This window comes from Megalobrama amblycephala, linkage group LG15, assembly GCF_018812025.1.
Source record: "Megalobrama amblycephala isolate DHTTF-2021 linkage group LG15, ASM1881202v1, whole genome shotgun sequence".
Classification (NCBI taxonomy): domain Eukaryota; kingdom Metazoa; phylum Chordata; class Actinopteri; order Cypriniformes; family Xenocyprididae; genus Megalobrama; species Megalobrama amblycephala.
Window position 1 is genome coordinate 8,533,043 of NC_063058.1, and position 20,510 is coordinate 8,553,552.

The window sequence follows — 20,510 nt, forward strand, 5'->3', positions numbered from 1 at the left end:
ATGCATAGAAACGCATGTTTTAAAGTTAAGTTGGACTACAAAATGACAAACTTTAAGATACTTACACCGTCCTCAGTGTCTGACATGGTGATAGTGGACTTTGAGACTAAAAAAAAAAAATGATGCACAAATCAGAACCTCCAGTGTAGACTGCAGTGAGTCTAATGAATACTAACAAAATCAAAGTCTCTCTCTACATATTGAGAAAAAAATATATATATATTAAAAATATATAAAATATATAAAAAAAATATATATAATATATATATATATATATATATATATATATATATATATATATATATATATATATATATATATATATATATAATCTGGACTACTGGGGCGACTGTCGGTTAAGACGAATAATCACGACTGTCGGTGAAGACAAACGTAGGATGCAAATACTCCTCCAATTTTTTCCTGTTTCTACAAAGTTATGTAGATGGTATTCTAGAATTTGCATTAAATTATAAGGCAACAATTACATTTTTGTTCATAGTAGTCTGCTATGTTTTTCACTTTGAGTTTCTCATATGATGGGTGACGTCATTTTAGCTAAGCATTGGCCAAATTTTATTATTAGCTGACCTTATCTATCATAAATGCCCTTACCCATACTTATATGTGAAAGTTTGTTTTCCACTTTGCCTCATAGATTACTGGTCTTGTCAGGACCTTAAAAGTCATTGAAAAGGTCAGTAGTAAGGCACTTTCCTTTAGAACAGGGGTGTCAAACTCAGTTTCTGGAGGGCCGCTGTCCTGCAGAGTGTAGTCCTAGTCTTCAGGATTACTAAAATCTTCCAGGCAGGTGTTTTGAGGCTTGTTGGAGCTAAACTGCAGGACAGCAGCCCTCCAGGAGCGGAGTTTGACACATGTGCTTTAGAACATCTTTAGAGTAGACAAACACATATCTTTGAAAATATAGTTATTTGTGCTTTGTGTTGTTTCCCAATTTCAGAACTAATATTTGTATATATATATATATATATATATATATATATATATATATATATATATATATATATATATATATATATATATATATATATATATATTATCAGGATTTTGTAAAGAATCTATACAAAATCTGAAATAATTTCAGGGTTTGATGAATTTAAAAATACAAATCAATCAGTTGTTAACCTCTGAATAATAATCAGAAAATGGATGTGAGCAATGCCTAAAAGCATCTCGGGTCAAAAAGAATTTGACTTAGACAAGACAGCTGCACTTAATAAGCCCAAACATTGTTCAGGATCCAGTTTCCAAGTTCCATCTCAAGTTTTTTTTTTTTTTTTCTCTTCTATATTTGGACAGAGAACATTTAGATCATATAGATTGAGATCATTCAGACAACTTAAAATAAATGAAATGTAAATTTAAACTAATTTAAAGCGATCCAGCTTTATTTTATATAAAAAATGTATAATTAAGTATCCATGAATCATCTTTTAACTAAATACATTAGGTTATATGAACTCTGTTTTTTTGAGTTCACACGTTAATTATCACAAATTGTCTAAAGTCACTCACAACTACACACAATCTTTCCTGATTTCGCAGTTTCCTCACCCACTGCACTCATGCCCTTCTTCACACCCTTACCTCAGAAAAGCTGAAAGAAGTGAGCTCCCTGCTGGCGGAGACTGGCTGTAAAGTTCAGCAAACATTCATTTCTGTTATAGTGACACCTGATCTGTGGAAATCTCCTATTGGTGGAGATTCCGTAGTGGGAAGGGTTAAAAAGGGAAGGTCCAGAACTTGGCCCAGGCACTGAATAAGGAGATGATTGAGGGTTTGAGGAAATGTAACAGAGGCATAAGTTTGGAGGAGTGAGTCCAGCCTCTGTTGCTATATTTGTTGCGGTACTACGTAAGCACAATTAACACATTTTCTGAATGGCCTGAACGTGAGTGTGATGAGCTTAGCTTTTGGTGTTATTTTCAACATAATGGATTGATGCTTCAGATGACGTTCTGGGGTGTCCCCCAGGGCTCGCTCCCAAGTCCACATATGTTGTATTACAAACACCTTACCTTTTTTCATTATAAATGACTAAAGGTCACTAATATGTCTAGAGGTCACTAATTCATTTTTGTAAATGATTTTAAATTGCATTCAATTATTAGGCGGAACTTAGTATATCTAAGCTTTATTTTCTGTTGTTAAAACAAATTCAGTGATGTTACATTCATAGCCATTCCAGCCTGTCAACATTAATTAATTTGTAGAAATTAATTAAAACTTTGTAGAAAAAATTTATAGAAATATAAATACTATATTTAAATTAGGGCTGTCAAAATTAACGTTCATTTTGCGATTCATTTTTTTCAGTTTAACGCATTAAAATTTTTTAACGCAATTGATGCAGAATTCATTTTTTTCCATCCTTTGGCTGCGCTACAGTATATGATCATGCTATCATTCATTCAAGTGCTATTAAACCATTCAAGCGCGATAAGACAAAAAAAGAACTCAAATCTGTACAGACAGCACGTCAGTGCTGCATTGTGTTATCTTCCATGCTTGAAACGGAGACTATCCTCCAAAAAAATACGAACCTATAAGTCATTTTTCAACTACCTTATTATGACCTATATTTACGTTTTAAAGTCATGCGTCCTCTAGCTGGCGTAAAAATAACGACAGTGTCGTGTTACGTCTGTCGTCATGAAATGTCGACTGTCGTTACCAATCAAAACGCATGTTCATTTAAATGCAATGTGTGGACTTTTTACACCATTTGTCCTATTTCCATTTAGCAAAACTCATTGTTTTATTAACGACTACACCCACCCCACCCCTAAACCTACCCTCAGTGATTTACAGTGCATATACACTTTATGAGCACATGTGTTCCCTGGGATCGAACCCACGATCGCATGATCACATGATTGCATATTGTTATAGCAATGCTCTACCAATTGAGCTACGCAAAACCCGAAATATGATGCAGATAAAAGGGAACAATGCATTAAAATTAAAGTGTCCTGTTGTCGATAGGGGAGCAACATTAGCAAATGCTCCTATGGGTCGTATTTCATGAATTAAAATGAAAGTGTCCTGTTGTCGATAGGGGCGCAACTTTAGTAAACGCTCCTATGGGTCGCATTTCAGGGAAGTGACAAACAACCTATATAGGCGTATTGGTTTAGAGAACATCTTGAAAGGACAAAAACACACAAAATTGTACCTTAATAAACACTGTCTTAAATGAGTTAAAAAGTGTTACATGAACACAAAGAGCTGTGAGAAATAGGATCAGATCTTAAAGTGACAGCAGCCTAATAAACCTGCTGCTGTCTGTGTCATTAATGTTAATCAAAAAACAAAAGACAAAGAGAAAATCACTCACTGCTCTTGACTGAATAACTTTTGTAGGTTTAATAAGGACTAATCTTTATTCAATTTATAATTTATACAGCAAAGACTTTGCACTGTGAAGACTGTATTTACCTGTTAGACCTACCTGAAATCTTAAAGTACTGTTTACAAGGTTACATGGGTCAAAAACAATGAAAACAATAACTTTTTGTGCATTTTAGCTGGGCAGGTAAAAATCTGAACCATAGAAAAAAAAAACTTAGCATCAAGCCCTGATATATTAAATGCACAGCTAAATGTGACATTTATTATAATGGGTTTATGTGAAGATTGTTTTAAGTTCACATAAATTAAATTTTTTTAAAGCCTATTAAATGTTAAAATTGATAGCTTTCAATTATATTGTAATAACTGTAGTTGAATGGCTATAATTAATGGCTAAAGCTGAGAAAAAAGATCCATTTAATAGAGACATCAGTATCAGTACTGGAATCAGTTATACTGGCCTTCATTCATGGTGCAAGTTGCCATAAAATAAATAAAAATATTAAATAAAATAGGGCTATACTTTATATTGTTTCTACATTATTTTTGAGATTCAATGTGAAAGTATTACAATATAAAATATATTAAAAAGTTTAATGTTAGGTGTGATTAATCACAATTTAAATATGTAAAATAATACATTTACATATGAACAAGTTTCACACTGGAAAGATGGTAAAAAGTCAGTCACAATGTTCTCTTATAAAGTACACAAGTGTAAATGTCAACTTAATCATGTACCTGTATATCTGAAGGTTTGACGTCTGTCAAGACATGGGTTCATTGGTGTAATCAAATCAGTTTCCAATCCTTACTCCTTGTCAGAGGCTGTTTAGTTTGTTCACAGGATTAAGTTTCAATTTAAGTTGAAGAAAAGTTTAACTTAAAAATTTAAACACACTTGTTTACACTACAACATTGCCAGTCAATATGAAATCAGAACATTTCTGTTTCACATATCTTAAAGGATTAGTTCACTTTCAAATTAAAATTTCCTCATAATTTTCTCACCCCCATGTCATCCAAGATGTTCATGTCTTTCTTTCTTCAGTCGAAAAGAAATCAAGGTTTTTGATGAAAACATTCCAGGATTATTCACCTTATAGTGGACTTCAATGGCCTCCAAACGGTTGAAGGTCAAAATTACAGTTTCAGTGCAGCTTCAAAACATTCTACACGATCCCAGATGAGGAATAAAGGTCTTAACTAGAGAAACCATTGCTCATTTTCTTAAAAAAAAAAAAAAAAAAAAAAAAAAGGTCAAAGTTTGAACTAATTGTTATATACTTGCACTAGCATATTGTATATGACAATTTAGTTCAAACTTTGACCTGTGGAGGGCAGTAATACACTTAGCAGTGTCTACACTGCTGGAATTCAAATAGAGAAGAAGAAGAGAGCTAGTTCAAGATGAGCATTTATGGTTAAAACATATAAAATGAGCGATAGTTTCTCTAGATAAGACCCTTATTTCCGCCTGGGATCACTGTAAACTGTAACTTTGACCTTTGGGCTCCATTGAAGTCCACTATATGGAGAAAAATCCTGGAATGTTTTCATCAAAAACCTTAATTTCTTTTCGACTGAAGAAAGAAAGACATGAACATCTTAGGTGACATGAAGGTGAGTAAATTATCAGGAAATTTTAATTTGAAAGTGAACTAATCCTTTAAGAAAGTGAAATGTCTTGCAACCAACAATTCACAGGGGACTACTTTAAAGTCAGCATCAACAGAAGTTGCTATAGCCTTTTCTTTCCTATTGTGATGTATTACCCCAATGAAACGGCTTCTTGAACAAGAAAAAAAAGTAGGGCAGGACTTTTTTTTTTGTCCATCAGGAATTGATTGGATCATTGAATCTTTGTAGATTTGCTATTGCTGCAATCTCATGTGACAGGTTGTCCCCCCTCCCCACCCACCCCCAAGCCATGAGAAACATCACCAGAGAAGAGATGTCACTGCAAGTGGGAGGGGAAGTTATTTTGACTGAAGATTACGAGGGCACATACATTTTATTTTTTTGATTTCTTGCTGACTTTAAAGAGTTAGCCTGAAGTAACCCTCCAAAAGAAACAAATGCTTCTTCTTAACTCTAGGGGGTGCTGTGCTTATAGATGTGTAAATGAGGTTGTGCATCTGGTGTCATGGGGGAGGGGGGCACTTGGTGATATCTAAGGTGACCTGGATCCCCCCTGCTTCGCTGACGGTTCCCTCTACACCGTCACCACTCAGTGTGCATTCTGAGTAACGGACTCAGGGTTTTATTTTTGGACTGCTATGGAGCCTGTGCCTTCCATTTGAAGGAAGGGGGAATAGTTGAACTCAACATGAGTCTCCCGTTCTGACAGTCCAAGCTGGGACAAGCAGGCAGCCGCCGGACACCCCTGAACACCAGACACGCAGGTATAAAACCACAGGAAAACCGCTTGAAATTTGATATTTCTGTCTTATGGTTATTATTATATGAATGCCTAGTGTAGAAGTGCATGTCATGTCTGTCCTTTGGGAATAGGCATTAATAGTTTGTAGCAAGTTAACTTGACAGTCTTTGAAGGTTTCTGCATCAGGGAGTGTAATATAACACTGTTAAACTGAAAGTAGCACTACCAGTATTTGTTTCAATGCAACCATATTTTGTGTCTACATTATGCATGTCCTTTTCATTAAAATGCAGTTGCTTATTTTCAAAGACATGCATAATTCATGCTTGTTTATATTTATAGGGGACCTTGTCTGAAGTCTCTTCATCTGTCTTCTGTTAGTCATCTCTTGGTAAGTTTTTTAAGCACATACATGTAAGTGCGTATATTGCTGTAGACTGTATGTCTTCACATGTACAATTACCTTTTTTTCACCAGGTGTTTGCTAAGAAGCAATTAGGCAGTGCATGATTTTACTGCTTTGCTATTCTTGCCCTTTCCTCTTTTGAACTTGCATCTTGGAAATTCTCCAAACTGCCCAGCCTACCAGGGCCTTAAAAGGATGACCTCCTCTCATATGGTTCTATGTGTCACTCTGGGCTGGAGACTTCTTTTACAAGCTCTTACAGGTGGCCTACATTTGCACTATTGCAAAAGATTGTGTTATACGGACACAAAATAAGTCATTTGGCTCAGTAGTTTACATTGTAAAAAATATAATTTCTTAGTTTTTGTATTTTGTAGTCAAATATCGTAACACTCTTTAAATAACATACATTTACTTATGAATAAGAAATTTCTTATGTTGAAAATTCAGTTTTTCTTACCCCCAATGGCAAATAGTTTTGTTTTGTTTTTTCAAATATAATTACATTTAGTGAGATATATTCTTACCTATATTATTGCATAAATTAGCCAGGTTTGTGAGTATTTAATGAATATGAATACAATTTTTTAATAGTCCGGTAATAATCAATACAGTATGAAAGAGCAAAAAAGCAGCTTTTTGATTTATGAACTTTGTGCGTCAACAGACACCACTAAATCTGATTGGTAGTAAATTTTCAGTGATTTATTATGTAATTTAATGTAGCTGTCCCACCTATGGCTAAAGCAGTGACTGCCCCCAGATCACTAGGCATTGGTTTACAGTGAGGGTGGAGAGTGGCAACACACTCTGTGACAGAGAGCAGATTACTTGCTTATTTGCTTTCGCCCTAAAATTAGGCCAAGAAGCCATCCTAGATGTGTTGTGGAAGTTTACTGCATGTGAACGTGTCATAAACTGAGTCCTACTTGTGAGAAATAATATTGAGTGAAAAAAAAATTCTTAAATTTGCATTTTACTTTGAGAATAAGCCAAAATCAAAATTAAAGAATCATACAAAATATCAGATTTATTGAAATTGAAAAGCGGTAATGGACTATAAATCACATTCTTAATTTAACCATGATACCATTGGGTAGAAAAAAGTGTGTAACAGGTTTATATTAATATTATAAATATGATAAATGGACTAATTCCAGTGTTTTCTTGAAAACCAATAAGTGTAGTCAATTATGCGTTAATCAAAACAATGAACAATAGCAGAGAGGTGAGAAAATCAATTTCAAATTTGTAATAAAATATAAAACCAAGGAGTAAAACAAATTGGTAATGACTTAAAATGCATATGAATCCACTGCAGGAATTTGCAATATGTTTTTTGGATTTTCTACTATGCATCTACTCTTTTTTTATTTTTATTTTCAAGTCTATATAAATGTAACAATGTGTCAGAGTATAAAAAATAGCATAGATAATCAATATAAAAACAAAAATTGACAAAAATCGTAAATATCTATTTGACGTTCACATTCAGTTCATACTCATACATTTTTAAAAGACAGCATAATATCAGCACAAATACTGCAGAAAAATACTGGGGAAAAAATAAAATAAAAAATCCAGAGAAGCTTTTTAAATTGTATATAAGAAAATTTCCAAAATACTTGACATTAGAACAGTCAAAAATGAAGCAATCATCAAAAATCAAAGATCAAAATCATCTTGGTGGATCAGAAAAGATGTTATTGCTGAATTAAATTCTTCACAAATCATCGCTGGATAATTCACCTGAAAGAAAAGAAAACAACAGTAATAGTGAATTAGCTGATATTTTAATTAATTCAATTGTCTATTTTTGGAATGGTTTGCACTTTGTTAACATTAATATCAAAAACAATCATTATTTTCATGTTCAGTGTATACAACATGTATTATTTATTTGTTTCAGGGGGTTGAAGACTTTATGGCTGTCAATATTGGCAATGCTGCCCAGGCAGGCCTGCTTTCCCAGCAGTACCCACCACCTTTGCTTCCCAAACCTGGGAAAGAAAATGTCCGGCTCCAGAAACTACTTAAGAAGACAGCAAAGAAAAAAGCTGCTGCCCAGGCCTCACAACCATCGGTCCCCTTCCGCTCAAGCCTCTCTCCAGTAAATGAAGCAAGCCCTGACCTGGAGCACAGTGATCACTCAACTCCTCCTAAGACTCCAGAGACACCTTTATACATTGGCACGGTACACCCACGTTTTAACGTCCGACCACTGTATCAGCATGTAGCATCTCCTTATCCTCATCACAGAGGATTCACTTATGGCAAGACGACAAGATTTTCACCACAACCATATGTGGCTGTGGGCCACACCGCTCCTCAGCATCTAGCTCCAGCATTTCCATCCACAACCTCACCAGTACCTGGAGTTAACACACATGCTACAGCTCCTATCACTATTCTACAAACTGCACAAAGAGTGGAAGTCAGCTCAACTCTTACCACCCATGTAATTACCTCTAAATCTCCAAGCCCTCAGCCAATTGTTTTGAATGTTTCTAGAACAGCAAAACCATTGTTTGAAGTTCCTCAAATCACCAATTATACAGCAAAGTCAGCAGGTTTGAGAACACCTTATGCATCACCAACCAGGAGTAAAACACCTACTGCAGAGTTACTGAGAGGCCCGACACCAACATTTGAGGTTAGAAGGATAGTGACACCAACAGCGGAAATAAGAGACAGAACACCAACCAGAGAGATCAAAAGGGTTAAAACACCGACATTTGAAATAAAAAGGATAACCCCAACTTCAGAAATTAAGAAAAGCGAAACTCCAACTTCTGAAATCAAGAAAGAGACAATTCCATCTTCTGAAATGAAGAGGGTCAGTACTCCGACTTCAGAGATAAAACAAAATGCAACACCGACACTTGAGACAAAACAAGGTACAACTCCAACACTTGAGATAAAGGGGGTTGCAACACCAACTAGAGTAAAAACACCAACATTTGACTTTACCTCAACAAAAACATCTTCAGGGCGACCCAAGACACCCTCAGATCATGTGTCACGTGTCAGAGTATCTGTGATTGAGATTTCAAGACCAAATCCACTTTTATTTGCTGTTTCTCCTGTGCACATGGAGGGCAGAAGATCCAAAACGCCAACCTCAAGCTTGGCTGGTCCACATGATGAAATTCATCAAATTTCAAATCAGGTGAATAACACCAATCGTTCAGGAATATTCCAAAATGGGGACATAGATGTCAAATCAACTGAACCCTTAAAAGAAAAACTGGATATGGCCACTTCAGAAACCCTTGAGTCATCAAAACCAAAGACTCAAATACAGGAAAGCCCAAAACTTAATGAAAATGAACATCCAAAGCCTGAAGCCCCAACAGAACCCAAATTTGAACTTGCACAGCCTGGTTTGTCTTCAGTTGGCTGTCAAAGGCCGTTATCTAGAGTTCCTCCATTTGCAGGTCAAAGACCCAAAACACCAACAGCACCTAAATCCAAGCCATCATATTATGGATTGACTCCTGCTGAATATGCTGCCTATGGAGGAATAAAGAGTTACTCACCAAGTTTTAGTATTTCTACACCAACTGTGCTACCAAGTGTAGAGGCAACACATCTCCCAAAACAGGAACCAGTAGTACCTCAACCTGATGATAATGTGACTATGACAAATGACAAGTCTGAAGTAAAACCTAAAGAGCAAGGTGAAGTCCAGCCACCTCAGACTGTTGTTGTTAAAGATGAAACTGCTGTGGTTGCTCCACCTCCAAAGGTTCCAAAGGCAGCATCTGAGCCAGAAGCAAACTCTGTAGGGGACATTCCCAAGCAACCTGTGCCAGAATTAAAAGCAAAAATTCCTGATGTTAAAATTCCAACCATTGTGGTATCTGTAGCTGACACACCACCATCAGAAGCAAAAGCACAGGCAATAAGTACTGTGACACCAAGAGTCAGAACTCCAACCTATGGATCTCCCAGACTTTCTCAAATGACACCAACCCCTCCAACTGCACAGAAAACTCAGAAACCTGAAAGTAAGACTGTGTCATTATCTAACCAAGACATGGGAAAGCCAGCACTTTCAAAGCTGTCGGAAGGTAAAGTTAATGCTAAACCAAGCAAAGTACCAGAGAAGCCAACAGAGGCAAAAATGTCTTTGTTAGAAAGAATTAAGAAGCAGAATCTTGCACCTACTTCTTCTGAAAAACCTCCTGAAAAAGGAGAGTTAAAGATGTGGTTAAGCTTATGGCTAAACCAAAAGAAGACCAAAAGGACATTGAAATAAAGGACACTGAACCTGAAAAGGTTGAAAGAGGAGAGACAAAAGCAAGTCCCCAACAGGAGATCAAGCCTACAGTGGAAAAGAAGGAGGAGGGTGAAGGCCCTTCCCTACCTGCAGAGCCTCTCTTGAAGGTGATGCAGAAACCAAAAGGCATGAAGTCAAAACTCAGTGGCTGGTCTCGCCTTAAGAAACACATGGTGGTCGAAACAGAGGAACCCAAGTTTCCTGAGGCAGAGCCTGGGTCAAAGAAAGACGTCCCTGCCAGCGCTGATCAAAATACAAGTGAAATGCAAAATATGTCTGAAGATGATGCTAAGCTTAGTGAGAGCCAGGACAGTAAAGACTCCCCTAGGGCAACAAAAATGTGGGATGCTGTCCTCTTCCAAATGTTCTCCACCAAAGAGAACATAATGCAACAAATTGAAGCCAATAAAACCGAGGAGCAAAAGAAAATGGAGGCAGAACAGAAGGCGCCACAAGAGATTCCCTCATTTGCGCATCGCTTGCCAGTTCTCCTGTACAGCCCACGGTTTGATGCCAGACGACTAAGAGAGGCAGCTTCTAGACCAGCAACAAAGTTTTCAACAGTTTTTGAAATGGGACTCATAGGCCGCAAAAATAAAGACGAAGAACCAAAAGACTTTAATAGAACAGCCAAAGGCTTCAGTACTTCTTAAAACACTGATGCATATCTAGATAACATATAAATAATAGGCAAGGATGTTGTTAGCTGTCATTGCGATAGTAGAGTTGTGTTTATTATCTAATCCAATTCTTTACCTATAACTTTTAATTTTATAACTTTATAACAGGTCAGCTGGTAAATGCACAAAAAAAAAACATTTTGCAGTACTAAAGTAATTGCCCACTTGTCAATTTGCATTAACCATTTAAGCTAATAAGAATAATGAATAAAAAAAATATATTTTTGAAACTTAAATTAAAGAGTTTTTGCTTAAGACTTTCAAATCTCATCTTGACATTTTATAAGCATGTTAAATACAGTAATATTTCGATAATACTTACATTTATCAAAATGTAACACAAAATCTAACAAAAATCAAGAGGTTTTTTTGAAGGGGGGGTGGTGATGAAAATGTGAAATATATGCAGTTTTAGTCATCTAAAAATATAAAGTTACCTTAAGGCTTTAAGTAAACTCTTTTTTTAATACTCTTTTTTTATATATTACAGTAAAATACACAATCTTTTTCACAGCAATTTTTTTTACAGCTAAATGGTGCTTAAAGGGATAGTTCACTCAAAAATGAAAATTTGTCATTAATTACTCACCCTCATGTCGTTACAAACCCGTAAGACTTTTGTTCATCTTTGGAACACAAATGAAGATCTTTTTGATGAAATCTGAGAGCTTTCTGTCCCACCAGAGATAGCCTATGCAATTGAAACTTTGAAGCTTCAAAAAGTTCATAAAGAGATCAGGGGCCGTATTCACAAAACATTTTATCTCACCACTAAGAGTTAAATAGCAGCACCTAAATAGCAGTAAAAGTTCTTAGCTAAGAGTTTTCTCTTAAAACCTATTCACAAAGCTGCTGAGACAAACTTTTACTAAGGAATAGACTGAAGTCTTAAGCTAAGAGTAAGGGCGGGGTTGACCTCGTTGCTATGGAGTATACACACAGTGATTGGCTGATGGGGGAGGAGTCAGCGATTTAATCATAGAAATATTGTAGAATGAGGTATCATGTTTCCATATTACATTAAAGGTTGCCCTATTCAAATAAATATAATAAAATGAATAAAAATGTTGCCACAGTCAAAATAAAATGTTGCCATAAAGGTTTTAAAATGTAGGCTAATGTCACTAATTAAACTAGTATATACAGTTAATTCTCCACCTCTTGGATGTCTTCATCTCAAGAGAATGCAGAATTCAAGCGACAATTACATTTTATAAACAAAGTTTAGGAGAAACACATTCAAACGGTCTTTCTAATCAGCTTGAGAGGAGGAATATATACACAGACGAGAGCCGACTCGCCTACAGTTACTTCGACAGTTTTCTGCATCCCTCCGCCAACCCGCTCCTCACTCTCGGCTGGGGATATGGGGAGAACTTTGGGTTTGGGCTAAATTCCAAGCTCTGAGCCCTCAATCCCCTTGGACAGCACACCAAATACGCTTATTATTATCTATATATACGTTTTTTTTGTTTTGTTTTTTTTACTCTGTAACAGAGTCTGTTCAATAATTTGTAAGTGTGAACTCATGAAAACCATTGCCACAGGTAATCAGACAATATTTATTTATTTGTTAAAGATTTATTTTTTGGCATCTCATTGTAGATTCAAATTTATAAATCAAAATGTATTGCATTTATGAAGAAAAGGTTCAGCACCCAAGGCTCTATCGCTATTGCCTCAATGGTGTACAGTGTCTTTGGCTGGATTAGGACTGTTTGTGATTTGGTCTTAGTGACTTAGGAGTCCTCTTGACTTCTCCTAATGTCTCACAGATTTAGGAGCTAGTTTTAGCGCTAAAATGCTTTGTGAAATACTCTTAGAGCAAAAATTTAGGACTCCTTAAATTAGGACTGACACTACCATTATTTTTAAGAGTTTCTCCTAAATCTGCAAGTTAGGAGCTACTTTAAGCCTTAAGATGTTTTGTGAATACGGCCCCAGAAAACAAATCCATGTCAATTGAGTGGTTTAGCTCAACCGAATCTGAATTCTGCAAGAGAACAAACCTCTTACGGAAGCTCAAACGCGCTTGTTTATATGTATATATGTGAGTAAAAGCCTAAATTAAATCTGTTCATCATACAAAGTGATCGAGTCTCTTCAGAAAATTTCAACTAAACCACTCAATTCATATGGATTAGTTTTTCTGATCTTTTATGAACTTTTTGAAGTGTCAAAGTTTAAATTGCATAGGCTGTCTATGAAGGGACAGAAATCTCTCAGATTTCATCAAAAAGATCTTCATTAGCATTCCAAAGATGAACGAAAGTCTTACGGGTTTGGAATGACATAAGGGTAAGTAATTAATGAGAGATTTTTGGGTGAACTAACCCTTTAATGAAGGATAGATTTTATGTAAAATGGCGTTTAAAAAGTCTTTGTGAATATAAGCCATACATATACATAAATTTTGTAATTCTTCTTGTTGATCTTTAAAGAAAACATGGTGTCAAGGGACAAAGTGCTATTGTATGTTTTTGAAGGTATGAACAATTGAGTGCAAGGTTTAGGTGGGTGGGCACATTGGAAGTGGTTAACCGTGGAAGAAAGTTTTAAGAGATAGTATAAGAAAGAGATGTATGCAGTAAGTATGCCTTATTCGTACTGAAAGCAAGGCATGGCACACTCTGCAAATTGCATACTTGGTGCTCAGTGTTGACAAATAGCTTTCACTGATGGAGCCCTCAAATGGGCTTTACAAACCATAAATATAAATGCTCTGGTGTTTCCATGTGATTAGATGAATAACAGTGAATGCTGATTGTCAACTCATGCATGTTCTCATTTCAGGCTTAGGTGATGTTAAGTTTGTAGGCTTGGCCTTTTTTTTGCATGATTGTCTTTTGTTGCAGAAACCGTCAGACTGAGAATATTTTCTCTTTACTGACAGTGATGTGTATAATGCTTTGCATTTTAAGCTGCACTGTACTAGATTTAATGTTATTTTATATATTTTTCTAATAAAATACCTGTTTTAAGAGATTATATCATTATTCTTTTGTATGACATCACTTTAATTACACTAGCCATTGAATGAAAACATGTGCATTGTGTTAGCAGCTTGCTGTGATTTGTTTGAGTTATAAGCATCAAATACATGATCAAACAGGCATATGAAAACCCTGCAGATTGCAAGACTCAGAAAGGTTAAAAGAATTGTCAGGTGGTTTCATATATAGCCTATTTTTAACAATCATTATATTATCTCTCCACAGTTTAGTTTTTGTCTCCTTAACTGTTTGTTATATTCTTATTTCAACAACATTTTGACAAAGAATAAGTGAGTTTAGTGAGTGAGATGAATTTAAAAAGTCTATTTAGGGCTCTCATTAAAAAAGAACAGTGTCAGTTCTTTTGAGTGTCAGTGTACTTTTGAGGAAATGCAAATCATCCCATAAGGCACTGGGAATGGGGTTCTATTTTCAAAGTATATTTTATCCTCTAATGCTACAACATTCAATATTTTTAAACTAATCTTAGTTAGCTTGCTATGTAGCTAGTTTGGTACTAGATAATATTACCTAGCACACACCTGCAAAAATTCACCACAACTGTTAATGCTCCCACAGAGTTTTTTTGTTTGTTTTTGTTTTTTGCCATTTTTATTTGCAGAATCATATTGTGCTATTTAAACATGTTCTCATAAGGAGTAATTTTCAACAGAACTGTTTTGGTAATTTAAAAAGCTTTAAAATTTGGGATACATTGAGTAAAATAGAAGAATGTGTCTCACTTGATTTTCCATTTGGGTAGACACAGTAACGATCCCCTTCAGTGGAAATCTTCTCGTATTTGCCATGGCCTGTCACAACAAACTTGTACCGTTTACCTGAGGAGGAGACCTAAAATATAAAAGGTGAGTAGAAGAAATGCTGAGAGGGAGACATTAAGCAAGGGACTCATTCTCAAACCATTTTTATGATTTTGAGTTTTATCAGTACAAGATTCTTATCTGAATATTTACCTTTCCTCCCAGTCCTGACTTCTCAGCTGTAGAACCTTCTCCAATAATTTCCCACATGTTCTTTTTCTGCAGAACATCTCCAGGTTTAACATCCTGTGAATGAACGTTACAAGGAACAATTAACATTGCCGAGAATTACTTTATTCTCTAAAAAATATTCTTCTAACAAGTCTAGGGCTTTCACTAATGATTTTGGCAATCGAGTAATCGATTGATTATTTTTTGATGATTAATCGAGTAATCAGGTCTTTTGTGTGTGTGTGTGGTAATAAAAATAGACCTAAGTGAACAATAGCCTTTAAAATGACTTAAAATGCATATATAATAACAATGAGGAAGTAATAATGGGTTCAAATAAAACATCAAAAGCAAGTAATTATTTGGTTTTATTGAACAACACTGTTAAAATACATAATGTAATGTACATAATATAAACTTAATCAACTTCATTATGTAATAGGAGTGTACTATGAGATCTCGCAATATTAAAATGTGACGAGTTTTCTCATTGAGTGAAAAGCTGTCTCGCGATAACGCCATGACGAGTGTGAGGGTGAAATTAGCATAAAATATCCCACCACTATGTTTACATTACATTTCGGTACCCACCACGGCATCGCCTCAACTCTTATAGACAAAGTGGCCTATAGAGGGCCAAACAACTGATATGTAGCCTAACTGGGGCTTAAATGAGCAGAACCCTCAGCAGAATGACTCTCTATGATGAGAGGAGGCCAAACACACTCAATTCCAAAGATACTTTACCAAGGCGTCCTCACAGAAGGCCGAACCCTTGATGTCGCTGTATGACATAAGCCCAGATGAGCAGAGGCCTCAGCAAAATGACCCTAATAGTGAGCAGAGGCCAAGCATACTCAACAGACAACTTATCAAGGCAGCCAAAAGAAGGCTGAACCCTTGATATGTAGCCTAATTGGGGCTTAAATGAACACTTAATCCTGTCTAACTGGAGCTAGAGCAAGTGGAGGCCTCAGAAAAATAACTCTCAAAATGAGAGAAGGCACAAACACACTCGATTCCAACAACTGATTATCAAGACGACCTAACAGATGCTTGATATGCTATCAAACTAGGGCTCAGATGACTCAACTCCAAAGACAATTATCAAAGTGGCCTATAGAGAGCCAAACACCTGATGTCTCCGTCTAATCGGAGCTCAGATGAGTGGAAGCCTCAAAGAATAACTCTTATAGCTAGAAAGCCAACCGTACTCGCCGAAAGCCAAGGTGGCCCAAAAGGTTCGAACACCTGACATTGCTGACTAGCTGGAGCTTAAGTTAGTGAAGGCCTCAAAAAAATTCCACTCTGTAATGAGAGGAGACCAACTCAACTTTACAGACAACTTACCAAGGCGGCCACAAGGGGACCAAACACCTGATGTCACTGTCTCACTGAAACTCCAGTGAGCAGAGGCCTCAGCCAAGCACACTCAAAAATGAAAAACATTTCACCAAGGCAGCCTACAGAGGGCCAAACACTCGATGAGACCGTTAAGCTGGAGCTCAGGTAAGTGAAAGCCTAAACAGAGCAGCTCTCTTGATGAGAGGAGGCCAAACACACAAAACTAGCTCCATCCCAATTTTCATAGCAAAAACTCCTTCCATACTCTTACAAACAGGCTTTCACTGAACCATCAGAATAATATCCTGCCTCCTTTGGGACTTACTCCTATTATCAGGAGGAGGAGCTCAAGAGGCAACAGGTTTAAGGCGTGCACCTGGGACGGTGCGGTATAAGCTTCTTATAGGCTGCGGACCGCACCCTCACCTCTCTAAACTTATCGACCACTTATCGACCTGAGAGCCCCAAGATTTCAGTCTCCACTGTGCCTCAGCTGCAGCTGGTCCTGATCCCCTGGGCACCGACTCCTGCCCTGATTCCCTTGAGAAAAGGGCCAGGTGCGATCTGAGCTTTTTCATAGAAAAGTCCTTGCAATCTGCGCATTCTGCTCCCTCGAGAACAGAACGTGCATGATCCTCTCCAAGACAAAAAACATAAATCTTGTGTGTATCATCCAGTGTCAGGTAGCACGGACACGGGAGAACACACTTCCTGAAGTGCTTGTCAGAGGAAGAATCCATAGTGATAATCGCCTACACACACGTCAAACAAAGGGTCACCTGAAGACAAAAAAGCTGATGGCATGTACTCCAGGTGCTCCTTTTGTACTCACAGTCACACTAGAGTGATGTCACAGGCTGTCGCAGGCCAATGACTTTGTTGCGTTTTTACTCGTACTTCAGACATCATCGTGCCAAGGCGTTCCCCAAAGTGTCTTTGGACGCAATGCGAGTTGTTTTGTGACTTTTTCATGCCATGTAAAATGTAAACATCAGAAGTTGTTATAGGAAACATGCTGCAAGTCGCTGAAGAAATCATGTTATGTTGTTGCAAAGTGCCGGATGAGCAGAAAATGCATACCAGCCAGCCTCCGTTTCTACCCCTGCCTCAGAATACGCAGTAGTCCAGCCCAGTGGATACACATTTCCCTGTTGTAAAAAAGACATCTGTATTGCAAACCCCTCCATGTTGCGTGTTTTTTTTTTTTTTTTTTTGGGCATATGCCTACCAACGCAACATCATTGCCATAGAAACCCATGCAGATATTCCAGAAAACGAAAGAGTGGCATAGACACACAAATCGGATCTGAACAGTTGCGATACATAGTGTGGACATCAATCATTTTAGATCAGATTCCAATCAGATACATAAATAATTGGATTTGGACTGACAGTGTGAATGTGTCTTGTCACACCCCTATTATATAATATATCAAATGCCTGCAGAGGGTGCCAACGCCCTGGTTATTGTTGTTGTTACACTTGCTACCTGGGTGAAACATAGCATACCAACATTTGATCAATCTAACAGTGGACATAAAAATCAGGAGCCCTAACTTGATAAAGCAAATTAAGCTTCTCTTGGTCCGCTGACGGGTCCCTCAGGGGCCAAACCCACAACTTCCACATGATGATAGATTGTACCCCCAGCCTGTGATAAAAGCTCCTGATGGGATTCCTCCAAGGAGAGCCGTCCAGGAGAGACAACAGTTCTGTGAACCATACTCGGGCCGGCCAGAATGGGGCTACTAACAGTAGACAAACCCTGTGCTGGCAAACTCTCTCTAGAACTCCCGGGAGTAGAGCAATTGGTGGAAATGCATACAGAAGTAGCCTCAGACACATCTGCACCATGGCTTCCAACCCCAGCAGAGCTAGATGTGTGAGAGAAAACAAGAACACACAATGCGTTGTCTCCTCAGAGTCCACTTCTGCCTGGCTGAATTTCTTCCAAATCAACTCCACCACTTCGGGGTGGAGTCTCCATTCCCTGAGCCTTGCGTCAACAGGATGTCTGCTCCCTGATTCAGGTACCCAGGGATGTAAACTGCTCTCAAGGAGAGCAGCCTACCCTGAGCCCACAGGAGGATCTGGTGTGCCAGTCTGCAAAGACTCCACAGACCCCCCTGATGATTTATGTATGAGACTACTAATGTGTTATCTGAACAAACAAGAACATGATTGTCAGGGTTGGGTAAAGGGATGAGGCGTGGACTCAGTGATGCAGAGAGCAATGGGCTTTTTATTATTAAAGAAATAAAAACACACCAAAACTACCCCATTGGGGAAAACTCTGGATCCAAACACCAGCAGGGCAGAGCAGAACCAAATAGACAAGACAGTTTGACAAAGAGTGCTTACTGGAGACACAGAAGCTGACACTGTTGTGTTCCGGGTATCCTTTATAGCTTCCACAGTATGCTGTCACACTTCACGGGATGACATGCAACAATGAGATTGGAGTGTTTTAACGTGCTTCAGACACAATTATGCTGGAGCGTTCCCATAGCATCAACATTCTGACGCTGCATAGAGTTCCCTCGAAAGAGAACCAGAAAAGTCTAATTTGTCAAGTCATTCTTACCAGGTTAACCAACTCATTGAAAAGTTGAATACTTAAGGAATTTTTTAATATAGTCGTATGGATTACTTTTGCTTTTGTGTGTTTTTAGAAGCTGGAAAGTTCCCATCCCCATTCATTGTAATTGCATGGAAAAGAGAAACAAGTACAGGCTTCAGAATGACTCATTTTGTGTTCCACAGAAGAAAGTAAATCAAACAGGTTTGGAACAACATGATAGTAAGTAAACACATTTTGGGTGAACCTTTTTTTTTAACATAAACCAGGGATCGTCACAGTAAACTTAAAGAGACGTTACATAATCTAGTTTACGTAAATGTATTTTAGCATCACTTGTTAATGATTCAAAGATAAAATGCTGTTGTGTAGCCTAATGATTTATTTATTTATTTATTTTTTTAAAGAAAGAAACAAGCAAGCAACATTTTTCTTCAAAAGCCTTTACATTTGATTGAAACAATGTTTATTACATTTGGATGTAATGATCTAAAAGTTTTTTCTTTATATATTACCCGCTAAAATTATAAACCACATATCCACATCACAGAATATTGCAGTTCATAGGATATGATGATTGATGATCTGGGTTTTGTGAAAATAGGCAGTAGCCCCTCACTGCAGAACACATGAGATCAAGGGGGCGGAGACAAGTAGGTTAAGGTATATATTAAGTGGGAGGAGTTGGATCTAGATCCAGGGGGTGGAGATGGGTAGATTTAGATCCAGGGGGCAAAGATTGGTAGGTTTAGGGATATGTAAAGTGGGAGCAGTTGGATCTGGATCCAACCTCGCCCCCTGGATCTTGTGTTCTGCAGTGAGGACCATCTCAAAGAAGTCAAGTTGCAGTAGATCATTCTGCCACAAGGGGGCACTATAAATGTATATATATAACTATATACATATATATATTGGTTTTTTTTTTTGTTTTTGTTTTTTTTACAATTAGTATGTGTCTTTCACCATGGGACAAATACATTTATCTCTCCAGCCCAGTGGTTAACATTACCCAGGTTCATTAATAGACTTACAGATGCTGTGGAAGGAGACTGTCTATTCCCCCCTTCTGGACTTCCTTTCACCCAATGGTTGATCAGGTTTGCTACTCCGACTTTCACAATCTCTGTATCCTAAAAAAAAAAAAAATGAGGACACTTGCATTATAGCAAAATTTAATTACCAAAAAAAAAAAAAAAAAGTCAAGTTTTGATTTGGCTATTAACCAAAAATTGGGTGTCAGACTCTGGCCAACTGATAGTGTGTGCTTGAATGTGAAAGTGTAAAGAACAGATGTTGTTCTACACTACATGACCTATCTCACGCTTCTGCAACACCACCATACTTGCATGACCTCCTCCATACTTGCACAATCTGATAATAATAATAGAAGTGCCCTGACATCACTGTTAATGTTTAAAAGATGTGACATGAAATAGCTGATTTCTTATTAGTTTGTCTTTTTCTTAAATGTTTCCTTCAC

At 37.2% G+C, this 20,510-nt stretch overlaps 2 protein-coding genes across 4 annotated transcripts in view; one reads left to right on the top strand and one right to left on the bottom strand.

The window, feature by feature from the left end:
• Positions 1 to 5,564: 5,564 nt before the first annotated feature.
• On the top strand, positions 5,565 to 10,591 carry prr33 (proline rich 33). Its single transcript, XM_048159294.1, has 3 exons — positions 5,565 to 5,777; positions 6,098 to 6,146; positions 8,071 to 10,591. Exon 3 carries the CDS (start codon positions 8,086 to 8,088, stop codon positions 10,420 to 10,422), a length of 2,337 nt encoding a protein of 778 aa, XP_048015251.1. The 5' UTR covers positions 5,565 to 5,777; positions 6,098 to 6,146; positions 8,071 to 8,085; the 3' UTR covers positions 10,423 to 10,591.
• The window catches only part of lsp1a (lymphocyte specific protein 1 a), a 41,883-nt gene continuing 28,541 nt past the window's right edge, over positions 7,169 to 20,510 (bottom strand). For all 3 annotated transcript variants that reach the window (XM_048159296.1, XM_048159297.1, XM_048159295.1), the window contains exons 10-13: positions 20,062 to 20,160; positions 15,091 to 15,183; positions 14,860 to 14,968; positions 7,169 to 7,910 (exon numbers count right to left, since the gene is read on the bottom strand). In XM_048159296.1, coding sequence (XP_048015253.1) covers positions 7,885 to 7,910; positions 14,860 to 14,968; positions 15,091 to 15,183; positions 20,062 to 20,160 — 327 coding nt within the window. In that variant the 3' untranslated portion in view covers positions 7,169 to 7,884. The remainder of the gene's footprint in view (positions 7,911 to 14,859; positions 14,969 to 15,090; positions 15,184 to 20,061; positions 20,161 to 20,510) is intronic.

What these genes read in the sequence shown, in the direction of transcription:
- prr33 (XM_048159294.1), top strand. Translation starts at nt 8,086, where the DNA reads ATGGCTGTCAATATTGGCAATGCTGCCCAGGCAGGCCTGCTTTCCCAG.